Source organism: Diabrotica virgifera, chromosome 6 (assembly GCF_917563875.1).
Source record: "Diabrotica virgifera virgifera chromosome 6, PGI_DIABVI_V3a".
Lineage (NCBI taxonomy): Eukaryota > Metazoa > Arthropoda > Insecta > Coleoptera > Chrysomelidae > Diabrotica > Diabrotica virgifera.
The window spans coordinates 209,890,022-209,905,081 of NC_065448.1; the positions used below are offsets into that span (position 1 = coordinate 209,890,022).

Consider the following 15,060-nt stretch of genomic DNA (forward strand, 5'->3'; position numbering starts at 1 on the left):
ATGCACCCTTGTCGAACTCCTCTAAGTATACTTACTTCCTCTGTCAGTTCTCCTTCGACTCTTACTCTTGCTTTCTGCTTTTGATACATATTCGATATAATTTGTAGATCTCTACTATCTATGTTTCTGTTCTTAAGAATACTTAAAAGCTTTTCGTGTTGTACTCTGTCAAAAGCTTTTTTAAAATCTACGAAGCAAGCATATATGTCCTGATTCATATCCAGATATCGTTGTGTCAGAACATTGATTCCAAATAATGCTTCTCTAGTTCCTAGTCCCCTTCTAAAACCCATCTGTGAATCACTTATTTCTTGTTCTAATTTCACGTGGATTCTGTTATGTATGATTTTAAGGAAAGTTTTCAATGTGTGGCTCATTAATGCAATCGTCCGATAGTCATTGTAATCTTTAGCATTTGTGATTTTTGGAATCGTTACAAAAGTTGAGAGAAGCCATTCTTTGGGTATGGGTCCCGTCTTGTATATGGAGTTAAAAAGGTCTACCAAGACATCAATATTATCTTCATCTTCATCAAGTATCTTCAGTAGTTCAATTGGTATTTCATCAGGTCCTGGAGCTTTTCTACCTTTTGTGTGTTTTATGGCATAAATAACTTCTTCTTTTATTATTTCTGGTCCCGTGGTTTCTCTGTCAACTTTTAATTGTTCTACTTTTTGGTCATAAAATAGGTGTTCAATGTATTCTTTCCATCTACGTAACTTGTCTTGCGTTTCAGTTATAGTGGTACCATCTGCATTTATTAATATCCCGATTGATTTGTTACTATTTCCTGAAATCATTTCTTTAACCTTTTTATGGGTGTTGAAAATGTCATACCTTGCCTCACATTCCTCGATTTCTTGATATTTAATGGACATCCATGTTTCCTTAGCTTCTTTTATTTTCTGTTTTATTTGTTTATTAATTTCTTGATATTTAATTTTATCTTTGTTTATGTATTCTTCTTTCGTCCATCTTTTCGAGAATTTCTTGTGTCATCCATTTTTGTTTGGCAGCTTTTGTAAATGTTAATGTTTTCCGTCCCACAGTCTCTATTGTGTTCTTTATATTTTTTTATTTTGTTTCAGTATCTGTAGTGTTCTTATTTTGTTGTCTTATTTCTTGGATAATCTGATTTATTTTATTTCCTGTTTCTTGGTATGTATTTGATTCTCTTAGTTTATCAATGTATATTTGTGGTCTAGATCTTTTTATTAATGGTTTTCTCAATCTTACATTCATATTTGCTACTACTGGGTTGTGGTCCGAGTTTACATCTGCTCCTGGGTAAGTCTTCACTACTGTAATAGAGTTCTTGTACCTGTTCCTTATCAAGATGTAATCTATCTGATTTCTTATAATTATATATTTGTTGTCTCCAGGAGCTTTCCACGTGTAGAGCCGGCGATTTGGTAATTTAAACATTGTATTCATAACTACCAGTTCTTCTGTTTGGCACATCTGAATTAGTCTTTCACCACGCTCATTTCGCTCTCCCAATTCATTCATTCCAACACAACACTCCACACTTCCTCTGCCCACTTTGGCATTGAAGTCACCCATTAGTATCAGAACTTCACGTTTTTTTGTTGTTTTCATTATTGTTTCCAATTGCTCGTAGAAGTCTTCTATTTCTTGTTCCTCCTTGTCAGCTGTTGGTGCATATACTTGAATAACATTCATTTTCCCCATATTGGTGTTAATTTGTAGCATTATAATGCGATTCGAAAGCGGGGTGAAACCAAGTACGGATTTATCTATTTCCTTGTTTACCAATATGGCCACACCATATCAGTTTCTTCTGTCAGAATATCCACTATAATATATAGCTCCGTTTCTAGTCCGTTGTTTTCCAGACCCTGGCCATTGTACATCGCTTATACCTAGAATTTCGATATTTAATCTTTCCATTTCTATCGCAGTATTATCTACTTTACCTGGTTGTAGTAAGCTTTGTACGTTCCATGTTGCAATTCTCATATTTCCTCTTGTGGTAATTTTTAAAAATGTTCCATTATTTACATCACAGGGATTTCGCTGGCTTACGACCTGGGAAGCTCTGTGGCTAGCTTGTGATTTACTTCCCCTGCCGGATTTTGGTTTCCGCGGCCCATGATCAGTAAGGTTACTCATTTGGTTATTGCTAGCCATGATGATTGTACTAGGGATACTCTTGTGAGCCTTTATTACAGTGGTTTCCCGTGGCCTTCTGTAGCCCTATGTCGTTGACCATCTTCCTGGTTCATCCGCCTTTGAGACCGATTTCTCGATCCTTCCACTATCCAGATCGTCCGCCCGAAGCCGTTGGCCAGTAGGTGGTGGATTGCTTATACCGGCAATCGCTCGGTGGTTTTTCGTCATATCTGGCTACCCTCACTTAGTTTAGCCTGCAGACCAATGCAGTTGCCCAGGGTGTGGCACGTGGAGCCATAAGTGAGAGTTTGGTGTCTTATGAGGACCAGTTATCAAGAACCATCTCCCGTCTATGACGCTCGATGTGATCGTTCTGATAAAAGATACTACCTCTATAATACACCCCTGCATCCCAATGACCACATAACACATAAGCCCAACGACAACCAATATAGTAGTAAGGACGGCGAGAGACGGTTTCCCAGTAGAAACACGATGAGTGGGAAGACCAGGAAAAGGATGGAACGACAATTTACTGGAGCCCAATTGAAACTCAGAGTCATTGTATACAAAAATAAGAAGAAGAAGAAGAAGATGATGAAGAAGAAGAAGAAGAAGAAGAAGAAGAAGAAGAAGAAGAAGAAGAGTAAGAAAAAGAAGAGAACCAATTATATGTTTTTATTTACTCACACTCTTTATTTTCGCAGCCTATTAATCGCGTCCAAAGAGGTATATCTTCAATAACAAATGTTCTTTATTGTTACAGTTGTATTCTTCTACATGACCCTAGCTCCGTATCTCTTTCCAACAGAGAATGTAATTCTGCAAGATACAAACACAACTGTTAGCCAGAGGTCCTTACCAGTAAAATATTGGTTTCCTTTTGATGAAGAAAAACACTTCAACATAGCATTTGGATGGGAGATATTTAGTCTTATGTTAGCTGGGCAAACGTCTTTCGCATTGGACCTTTTCTTTTTCAGTTCTCTGGCTTTTATTCTGGGACAAGTAAAAATTCTGAGATTTATGCTTGACAATTTTGAGAAATACAGAGCAAAGGCCGAGGCTCAGGAAAAGTGTACACGTAGCACTGCAGATCTTCTTACATTGAAGCTTTTTATTTGTGAACACCAACGACTCTTGCGGTAAGGTTTAGGCACACCAGTAGATAATTTTTAGTATAAATCACAAAATCAAAATTAACATTAAAAGAAGAATCCCTCTGGTTGTATTACATCCATTTTCCACCTTGTTCTGGGTCGACCTCTTCTCCAGACGTTTCCAGTTGTACTTGGTTCGCACTATGGAGGTGGTTCGTTTATGTTTTGGGGTGGTATATCTTTATAGTCCAGGATAATAAGCTAGAAATAGGCCATGTTCGGGACACTCAAAGATCCAGGTAGCTGACTACTTTTTTAGTTATTTTAGACTTATAGGCAGAAAACCTATCTGTTTTCTGCCTATAGTTCGCGTCCGTTTTTTAATTAATAACAATTTAGTGCAAAAGTTTAGTTTTTCGATTTTTTGCACCCCATTCAAAAGCTGAACAGTTGACATAAAACTGCAAAACTTTATTTTATAGAACATTGAAAACCCTTCAAAATGCCGATTTTTCAAAGTTAAAAAGTTAATTTGTTGCTACGCAAACTGCAAAATAAGTGAAAATAGTTATTTGTTAATAACTTTTACTAAAACTACTTTAGAACTCTAATGTCTCACCCAAAGTTGGGTATTGTGGTACTTAACAAACCCCTCAAAATTTGAGACCAATCCGTTAATTAGTTTGAGAGTTATTCTAATTGTTTATCCCAGAGACCTTTATTTTACAATAACATAAGACAGAAAATAATGAAGATAGGGCAATTCTGCGTATGCAAAATGAAAGTAGAAAACTGATGCTATCAAAATGTACTAAAAAAAGATAAAAAAATTATCTAATATAGTCAAAAAATTGTGAAAATTTGTAGTTTATAAACATTTAGAATAACTTTAAAAATATTGTAAGTAGAAAAAATTATTTTGCATATTAGAAAAGCTGGTATTTTACACGAATTTTTTAAAATGTAGTTCAATTGGTGACTAGTCGTGGTAAGTGAAGGGGGAGCTGGGAGGCGACAAATTCACGAGTTCAAAAACTAAAAAAGGCAACTTAAAAACACTATCATTTTCTTATCTCGGGATCTACTGAATATATTTTGATCGTTCTTTTTTTAATTTGTATGTAATTTTTCTGTACATTACAAATATGCAATTTTTCTAGACTTTTATTAATAAATAAATAGTCTAATTTGTTTAAACAATTTTTGAAAAAATAATTTTTTCTCAAAAATCCATGATTTTAATCATACTATCGTTATTAATCATAGAAAAAGTTAAGGTATACTTAAAGGCTAAGGTTATTTAAGTAGAGGGTTCTGTGAAGGTGCAATGTTTGTGCAAATTTATTAAGAAAAAAATACCATTTTAAATAATGGGATCTGAATAAATCCCATTCTTTAAAATTGCATTAATGAGATTCCTTAATTATTATAAACAAATTAGCTGTGAATTAAAAAAACATATGGCTAACTCTGTCCGAAACGAACCCAGGCTAAATTTGTTTATTTGAAAATTCGTGTTAAAATACTATATTTTCGAATATATAAAAATATTGTTTCTACGGGCAACATTTTTAAAGTTATTATTAATGTTTATAAACTACAAAATTAAAAAAATTTTCATTAGGATTTTTTACTATATCAATTATTTTTTTTATCTTTTTTTTTTTAATACATTTTGACACTATCACTCTTCTACTTTCATTTGGCATACTCAGGATTGCCCTATCTTCATTATTTTCTGTCTTATCTTATTGCAAAATAAAGGTCTCTGGGATAAACAAATAGAATAACTGTTAAACTAATTAACAGATCGGTCTCAAATTTTGAAGGTTTGTTAAGTACGCCAATGCCCAACTTTGGGTGAAACACTAAAGTTCTAAGGTAGTTTTAGTAAAAGTTATTAACAAATAACGATTTTCACTTATTTTGCAGTTTGCGTAGCAACAAATTAACTTTTTAACTTTCAAAAATCGGCATTTTGAAGGTTTTTCAATGTTCTAAAAAACTGAATTTTGTAATTTTATGTCTACTATTTAACTTTTAAATGTAGTGCAAAAAATCGAAAAAATCGCGTTTTTTGCACTAAATTGTTAATATTTAAAAAACGGACGCGAACTCTAGACAGGAAACAGGTAGGTTTTCTTCCTATAGGTCTACAATAACTAAAGAAGTAGTCAGCTACCTGGATATTTGAGTGTCCCGAGAAAATCCTTATTACTCTGGACTATTAGTAGAAGTAAAAGCAGAGCTTGTGTTAAGGCACGGAGGTGAACGCAGAGGGGGTTTGATAGCGGATCGGTACATTACGGATATTCCCAAATACCATGTTGTTACTCATACCGGCTATATTAGTGCAGTCACTGAAGGTTTTCACCTCCGATTTCGTTGAACCTTCATCGATTTTCATGAAAATTGGTAAGTAGTTAGATGATACCTCAAGGAACAAAGGTGCTATGATGCTAACTTGCGCTTTTACCCTGGAGGTGGATAACACCCCATCTCGGGGTGAAAATTATTTTATTAAAAATAATACCACAAGTCGATATAAGGACAAATTCTAAGCAAAATTTGTTATATAAAGTTAGTAACATAAATCAATACTTTTTGAGTTATTAAAGATCAAAGATTTTATTTTTTCGCAAAAAATGCATGTTTTAAAGCTATTTTTAAAATCATCGTAATTTTCATTTTCTTTTGATAATAACTCCAAAAATACTCAATATACGTAAAAAATGGTGTATAACAAAATTTTAGTTTTTTCTGTACCAAATATTTTACCGCGAGAACCATGTAACCGGGTCCATTTTACCTTTTATTTAAAAAAAAGGTTTAAAATATTATATTTAACGTAGTTTAATAGCCCTTGGAATTAGCTTTCGAATGGTGTTTAGGTGAATCTGATATCTTAAAAATTAACGGAGTTATTTAAAAAACACAATACCATTTTTGGAAAAAATTTTAACAGATAAATTTTGAAAAATTCTTGGAGCATAAATTGTAATGCTATCGACTCCTTCGGGAGCTCGTTTGATAGATATTTGACAATGACAGATAGATAGACTTTGACAAATATATTTAATAAATTTATGTCATAAAATGCATCAATTTCCCGTTATTTAAGCTTGAATATTTAGACTTGGGTACTCGCCAAAAAAAAATACATTCAATTACCTATATCTCACTTTTGGTTAACATTAGAAGGTTTCTCTAGAAAGGAGTTTATTTCGTTTTTTATTAGCTTCAATTTTGGTAAGTATAACTTTTTTCTAAAAACTTATAGTTTTTGAGTCATTTGTCAAAAATCAGTTAAAAACATGCATTTTTCTAACGAAAAATTAAAATCTTTGATCTTTAATAACTTAGAAAGTTTTGAATTATTTTAATAACTTTATATAACAAATTTTGCTTAGAATTTGTCCGTCTATTGAATTATGGCGTTATTCTTAATAAAATAATTTTCACCCACGAGAAGAGGTGGCGTCCACCCCCAGGGTAAAAGCGCAAGTTGGCACTATGTCACCTTTGTTCCTTGAGCATTCTTCTAACCACTCACCAATTTTCATGCAAATCGATGGAGGTTCAACGAAATCTGAGGTAATAGCTCATATCCACCTTCAGTAACGCACTATAGGATATGACTTCATGTTAATGCAGGACAACCTGTCGAGTGTTAATGCCGAGGTATTGTCGAGCAATACCTCGACACCGTAAGGTACAAGAGGACGGCTTAAGTAAGTAAGTAAGTTAATGCAGGATAACGCTCGATGGCACACAGCGCGCATTGCAAAAGATTACCTCGCCAACACCAATACAACAACAATGGACTGGCCTCCAGTGAGTTCGGATATGAATCGAACACCTATTACACCTAAGAGTAACCGATTCCTCAGGAATCAGTAAGAAATTTAATAAGGTCCTTAAGAGATCGCATTAAAAAAGTATAATACAACGCAGAGGAGGAAATAAATACTCAGTAATAATTTTGATTTTTTATGTTAACTTACTTTTATATTCATTGCATAATGATTTTGGTTCATCTTTGTTATGTTCTTTAGTTACTAACTTTATAAATTTTCACATTATTTAACTTCTAATTTTACTTACAACTTTACATACATTTAACATAAGTGGATAGAGACTTTCTCAAACAGCGTTGTCAAAAAATATAACTTAGTTTTCATTTGAGTCGATATTTTTGCTTGCAAGTGTATATCTATAGACATTTTAATATATTTTTCTATTGTAGTTTTATCAATGACTTCAATTCGTGTATGAGAACCTTGGTGCTGTTGGATTTCTTTCAAACCTCCTTGCAGATAGGAGTATTAATTATGTATGACTTATATGAACTGGTAAGTAACAATAAATTAAACTACTTTAATGAGTGTATTCACCCCAGTAGAAGTCGATATAATAAAGAAAAATTTTAGAAACATCAATCTACACGTAAATAAGTAAAGACGATAGAACTAGTTCAGAATTATAACTATTTAGGGACAAACATTAGTGAAACAAACGATTATACTTACCAAAGAAATCAGAATTATAACACAAAAGGCTAGAAGTACATTTACGAATATGAAACAAATATTCGGTAGTTGGGACCTCAGCCTAAATCTTAGAAAGCGAGTACTACAATGTTAGGTATGTGTTTTCTGTTCTTTTGTATGGTGTGGCGAGATGGACTCTTAATAAACAATGTCTCAATAGATTGGAACATTTGAAATGTGGACGTATCGAAGAATGCTGAGAATCTCCTGGACAGACAGAATAACCAATGAGGGAGTACTAAAAAAATACAGAACAGCAGGGAGATACTGAATTCCATCAAAATAAGGAAACTTCAATACTTGGGTCATATACAACGTGCTGACATATATGAACGAATGAAAATGAATTATGCAGGGAAAGATTCAAGAAAGGCGAAGCATAGGTATGAGAAAAATGTCCTGGCTGAGAAATTTCAGAGAATGATGTGGATGCAATTCAACTGAACTCTTTCGGGCTGTAGTGTCAAAAGTTAGAATAGCAGTGATGATTGCCAACCTTCGTTGCGGAGATGGCACGTAAAGAATAAGAAGGAGAAGTTGAAGAAGTGAACATCTAATAACTATAAAATTCTTCTTCTTCTTCTTCTCGTTGTCCTTATGCCCTATAAGAGCGTCGGACTTTGGTATCACCTATCCATCTTTTACCCATTTCTTCCACGCCTTCCGGTCTCCTGCCATTTCCTTCATCTGTTGCACTGTTTTCCCTCTATTTGCCCGATTTCCTCGATTTGTTCCATCCACCCCTTTCTAGGTCTGCCCCTAATAAATATAAAATTAAACAAAAAATTAATAGTCTTGGCATATTATCGGAGGATAGCCCATTTTTGGGAAAAGTTATTTACTAGCAGTTTTATTGTTGGAATCGAATCTTATGATTGTATATAGGGTGAGGCAGATAACTGGCCTATTAGAAATATCTCGAGAACTAAAGGCAACAGAATCATGAAAATTTGATTAAAGGGGTTTTGAGGGATGATCTATTAAATGAAAATATTTTCATCTCTTTGCAACTTTGCAACTTCCGGTATAACCGGAAGTTGCTTATAACTTGGTTTTTTTAAATGGGACACCCTGTATATTTTTACATTTTTGGATTCTACTCAATATCTTCTTTCTTAAAATATGAGATTTTGTAATATTATACAGGGTATTTTAAAAGATATTTACTTTTTTTTTATTAATTTCGTAGCAATATTCACACCCTGTAGAATTGTAATAGTTTGACATTGAAAACTCTGTTTACGTTCAAGTGATTTTTATTATAGTCTATTATTAAGAATCATTAGTATAGCTAATTTTGAAATTTTAGTATACAGGGTTGGTCGAAACTCAAAATGAATATTTTCTGAGTTTTCTTAAATAGAACACCCTGTATTTTAGTATTGTAATGAAATGATGACGAGAGGCCTGATATAGAAGTCGTTCAGGAACAAGTGATAGATATTAACAACCTATCTGGTCCCGAGATCACAATTGAAGAAATTACTAGAGCAATAAATACCTCGAAAGACGGGAGAGCAGTTGGACCTGATAAAATTCCTGTTGAGTTACTCAGATTGTTAGATGAAGAGGGAATTACGATACTCCAAAGATTTTTCAACCAAATCTATAAAAAAGGAAAATTCCCTGTCCAATGGCTTGTACCTACCTTTATCCCTTTGCCAAAAAAGAACAACGCAACAAAGTGTCAAGAGCACATACTGATAAGTCTGATGAGCCATTCTTTAAAAATATTCCTCAAAGTTCTTCACTACAGAATCTCCACAAAATGCGATAAGGTTATTGGTTGCTCACAATTTGGATTTCGAAAAGGCCTGGGTACCAGGTAAGCACTAGTTGCAACCCAAGTGCTAGCTCAGAACTGCTACTATCAAAGGAAAGATGTAATGATGTGCTTTATAGATTATGAAAAAGCCTTCGATCGAGTACAACATCATAAACTCGTACATATACTAAAACAACTCGACATAGATCAAAAAGACATTCGTTACATAGAGGCTCTTTACTGGAATCAAACAGCTGTCGTCAAGGTGGATAATGAAACAACGCAAGCTCAAAAAATTCTCAGAGGTGTAAGACAGGGATGCATTCTCTCCCCACTACTGTTCAATCTATATTCAGAAAGTATCTTCCAGGAAGCTCTTGAGGAATGCGAAAGCGGCATCAAAGTAAATGGTACCTGGGTCAATAATATACGATACGCAGATGATTCGGTCTTAATAGCAGACAATATAGAAGACCTCCAAAACCTTCTTAATAAAATTGGAGAGCATAGCGAGAACATGGGACTTAGCATCAACATAAAAAAGACGAAGTTCCTTATAATCAGCCTCAATTATGTCAACATCAAAATGCAAGACTAGCATATTATAACAACCAAGATGTAGAGCGCGTAAGAAAGTTTAAGTACCTGGGAACCTGGCTATGTGAAGACTGGATGTCGGATATGGAAATTAAATGTCGGATAGAAAGAGCCAGAAGTGCATTCATGAAATTCAGAAACGTCTTTACGAACTCTGACTTTGACCTAAACCTATGATTAAGATTCACAAAATGCTATATATGGTCGGTGCTCCTATATGGCATGGAAGGATGGACTTTAAAAATAAACACAATGAATAAGCTAGAGGCATTTGAGATGTGGATCTATCGACGAATCCTTAAAGTTCCCTGGACCGCAAGAATAACAAATGAAGAAATCCTGAGAAAAATTGGTACAGAACGACAACTGATGTGCACAATTAAACAGAGAAAAACGGCATACCTGGGACACATAATTAGAAATGAAAGATATCAGTTTCTGCAAACCTTAATTGAAGGAAATATCGAAGGAAGAAGGGGAGTGGGCAGGAAGAAAATGTCATGGCTCCGTAATGTCAAACAATGGACAGGACTAAAACACATAGGAGACCTAATACATACTGCAAGGGATAGAGAAAAATGGTCAAACGTGATCGCGAACATCCATTAGTGGATTGCATAAGAAGAAGAAGAAGAATGAAATGATATTTCATAGTACTTTTTTTATTTTATAAGTATTCCCTATACCTAACTGCCTTAATTTGTGAGTAATTGGTGATTCAAACTAAACATTAATTGCAAAAAAAATACCTAAAATTTTATTCGGTTGGCCGTGAAAATATTAAAATACACAAATAATTTTTCCGAAATAAATACATGTTAATCCAGACTGATACTTAAAATTACCAATAATGGTTTAGCTATCAAAACACCTACGTAGTTAAGATTGCTGGTGTGACTAACAATTAAGCACAAATTAAAGCAGTTAGGTATAGGGAATGCTTAAGAAATAAAAAAGTACCATAAAATATCATTTCATTACAATACTAAAATACAGGGTGTTCCATTTACGAAAACTCAGAAAATACTCATTCCGAATTTCGACCAACCCTGTATACTAAAATTAAAAATTTAGCTATACTAATGATTCTTAACAATAGTAGACTATATTAAAAATCATTTGAATGTAAGTAGAGTTTTTGTTGTCAAACTACTACAATTCTACAGGTAGTGAATATTGCTACGAAATTAATAAAAAAACATAATTATCTTTTAAAATACCCTGTATAGCATTACAAATCATCATATTTTAAGAAAGAAGACATCGAAGAGATTTCCAAAAATGTAAAAATATATAGGGTGTCCCATTTAAAAAAACGAAGTTATAAGCAATATCCGGTATAACCGGAAGTTGCAAAGAGATAAAAATATTTTCATTTAATAGATCATCCTTCAAAACCCCTGTATTCCAATTTTCACGATTCTGTTGCCCTTAGTTCTCGAGATATTTCTAATAGGCCAGTTATCTGCCTCACCCTGTATATTAATAATATATATATATATATATATATGCAAAGTCCGCAGATAGTGTGTTACTTTATAAACAAAATGGCGCCGGAAATCGTGTTTTTTTCAATTTTGCTCTATAACTCCAAAGATTTTAACTTTACACCAAAAACACCCAAATAAAAATTCACCGCAATTAAATTCTGCATGAAGACGTGTTTTTCATGATTTACTTCGAAGAAAATTTTCCCCGGAAAATGCGGGTTTTTTCAACAAAATCTTTAATATACAACTAAAATTTTAGATAAGTAATTGTCTATCAATATTAAATAACTTGGTAATATAAAAGCTTTGTTCGTATAGATTATAATTCCAGAAGCCCATGTAAATTGAATGGACAGTTTAGCAACAATTGAATTGTTGATTAAAAATTTACGGTCGCTATAATAATCACAATAATCATGATACATAAGAATAACTATGATTTTTGTATAAAAAGACAATGTACATATCTAATGTATTTTACAGAATTAAAATTGGAGTACTTAAGCGGCCTCAGGAATATTTTAAAATTAGAATATATTTTTTGGCTTATAACAAAATATAATATCTCGGGAAATATTAAAAAAAATTAAATCATGAAAACGGTATTGGAAAAAAGCAGTAGGACGCTTCCTTGAAAAGAAAAAACGTTTAAATGTGATGAGTGGTTCCTGAGATACAACCGGTCAAAGTTAACCGGCATTTACGGCAAAGATATAAACAATAGGATCATAATTTTCGAACCATCACCCTTTTATTTTTGTCCTCTTTCTTCACACCAATTTTCATATGTTTAAAGTACTCATAGCATATATTATTATAATAAAAACTATCGATATTACGAGTAAAAATTGCCAAAAATAGCAAAATTCCAATCAAAAATTAGGTTGGAGAAAATGTAATATCAAAGTTCGAAATCGGTATACGTTAAAAAAATGCATTTTCTCGGCTTCCCACGGAGCAATTTTCTTCATTCTTTTTTTGTTCCCAAGTAACTCGAGTAGAGCCATCTAACTAACTGATTATTAAATTTCAAATTTGCTTTTGTTTTGTTATAATAAATTAATTTATTTATTGTAACAAAAATTTCTAATTTGTTTAAATAAATATTGTTTAAATAATTATACAGCTTTCAAATGAGAATATTTGTGTTTTTAACGTTAAAGGTACACTTGTAGTAAGTTTATCTAAAAAAAGTGTACAACTGGAAAAATATGTAGTTTTCTTTTCTTATAAATAAATTAATCTATTATAACAAAACAAAAGCAAGTTCGACATTTAATAATACGTTAGTTAGATGGCTCTATTCGAGTTACTTGGGAACAAAAAAAATAATGAAAATTGCTCCATGGGAAGCCGAGAAAATGCATTTTTTAACGTATACCGATTTTGAACTTTGAGATTACATTTTCTCCAACCTAATTTTTGATTGGAATTTTGCTATTTTTTTTCAATTTTCACTCGTAATGTCGATAGTTTTTATTAGTCAGAAAGTCAGAAAGTGATAAAGTTACACTAATACTTTGGATAGTTTATGAAAGAAGATTTATACTATTAATTTAATTTAAAAAAAAATGACAAAAAATAATTCTAAATATATACTGCAAAATTATTTTGCAAAAACATGTAAATTAAAAAAGGGGGGCTAACTTCGTACCTAATTTTCCCAGGACAATTATTTTTCTTTCTAAATGTATATAAATATTCAGTCTTTCCAAATATGAAAAAATAATTTTGCTATGGGTAACGGTTAAAAAGTTATTCTAATTGTTTATAAGTAAGCCAAAAAATCGACATGTTTTTGCAAAATAATTTTACACTGTTTAAAATTACTTTTGTCATTTTTTAATCAAGTTAATAGTATAAGTATAAATGTTCTTCTTTCATAAACTGTCTGAAGTATTACTGGAACCTCATAAATTTCTGACTTATAGTGTTGCAAAAAAAATTAATTTGGGATAAATTTCTGACTTATAGTGTTGCAAAAATAATGAATTTGGAATAAACAAATTAAATAACTTTTAAACTATTTGACCAATTGCTTTGAAATTTAAAGTATAATTTAAGCACCAGAAGTCTCAGCAATTCGTGTAATAAGAAGGTTGTAAGTTAATTTTTACAGTTATGAATATTTATCTAAACTCAAAATTTATTATTTATTTTGCAATTTTCTAAGCAACCAATAAGGATAGACATATTTAGCGAACGCCATATTGAAATTTTTTGAACGATTTATGAGTTTCTTACTCTCAAATTTGTTTAAAATGCCTAACTTTTTGGTTATAGACGAAAAAAGCGAAACTTTACAGTTTTTTATCTTCATTTGTTTATAACTATGATGTATATCATCAAAATCGGCTGCAGGAAACATATAGGTTACTAAATAGATGTCCATACTACTCAAAAAATTTGGTTTCGGCCTGGAGGGGATGTGTCACGAGAAAAATCTTATTTCTCTGGACTAGTTTCAACTATTTATCATGATTTGAACATGTAGGCCAGGGAATGAAGCTGAAAAAATGGCAACTCGCAATTTTTTTGTCCAGCATCGATTTGTACAAAAATTTGGGATTGGGCTCATTTAACCCTCTAGTTCATTTTCTATATTGAGCCGTTTTACGCTTTTGTTTTTTTACGGGTGATAACTATCCCTAATTGTAAACAATTATAAAATAACAATTTAAAATTTTTATATGGTCAACATTTGGTTTTTATTAGTTAAATAATGATTGTTTTCTGCTTTACTATAATATAATATCATAATATTTTTTCAACTCTTAAAACCACCCTTGTTGGAGCTATAAACAAAAAATTTATTTATCCTAAAAGAATGATTTCGGCTTGTATCGATTTGCATAAAAATTTGGGATTAGGATCATCTCACCCTTCATATTCTATATCATGTTCAAGGGCGTTGATTATTTTTAGGGGTCTAAACTACCCCTTATGGTCAAAAATTATATAAAAACATTGTAAACCTTAATATGGGTAAAATTTGGTTTTGATGGGTTAAATAATATTTAAATATGGGTTAAATAATGAGTTAAATATTTCAACCCTTAAAGATCACCCTTAATAAAATTGCAATTTTTATAAGTAATTCAATAGATCTATACAGAAAAAAAGTAGAATTACGTACAAAAACATTTATTTACACAAAAATACGAATTTATAAATACAAATGCAAATAGTTTTTTAGTCATCTTCATCGAGATCGATGCCATCTTCGTCAGGGCCTATTTTACCACTAGGCCCGTGAGGCACCTGCCTCGGGCCCGCATTTTAAGGGGGCCCGGAAAGATCACCAATAAAATTTTTTCTTGTAATAACAAAATTAATTTTCAACTTTTTTTTTCATTTTACGAACAATGATAACAATAAGAATTGTATTCATAAACTATAAACCGTTCTTATCAATTTTTTTAAAA

At 32.2% G+C, this 15,060-nt stretch overlaps 1 protein-coding gene across 1 annotated transcript in view; it reads left to right on the forward strand.

The window, feature by feature from the left end:
- The window catches only part of LOC126886685 (odorant receptor 63a-like), a 51,780-nt gene that overhangs the window by 10,029 nt on the left and 26,691 nt on the right, over positions 1-15,060 (forward strand). The window contains exons 2-3 of the mRNA XM_050653682.1: positions 2,900-3,278; positions 7,480-7,585. Coding sequence (XP_050509639.1) covers positions 2,900-3,278; positions 7,480-7,585 — 485 coding nt within the window. The remainder of the gene's footprint in view (positions 1-2,899; positions 3,279-7,479; positions 7,586-15,060) is intronic.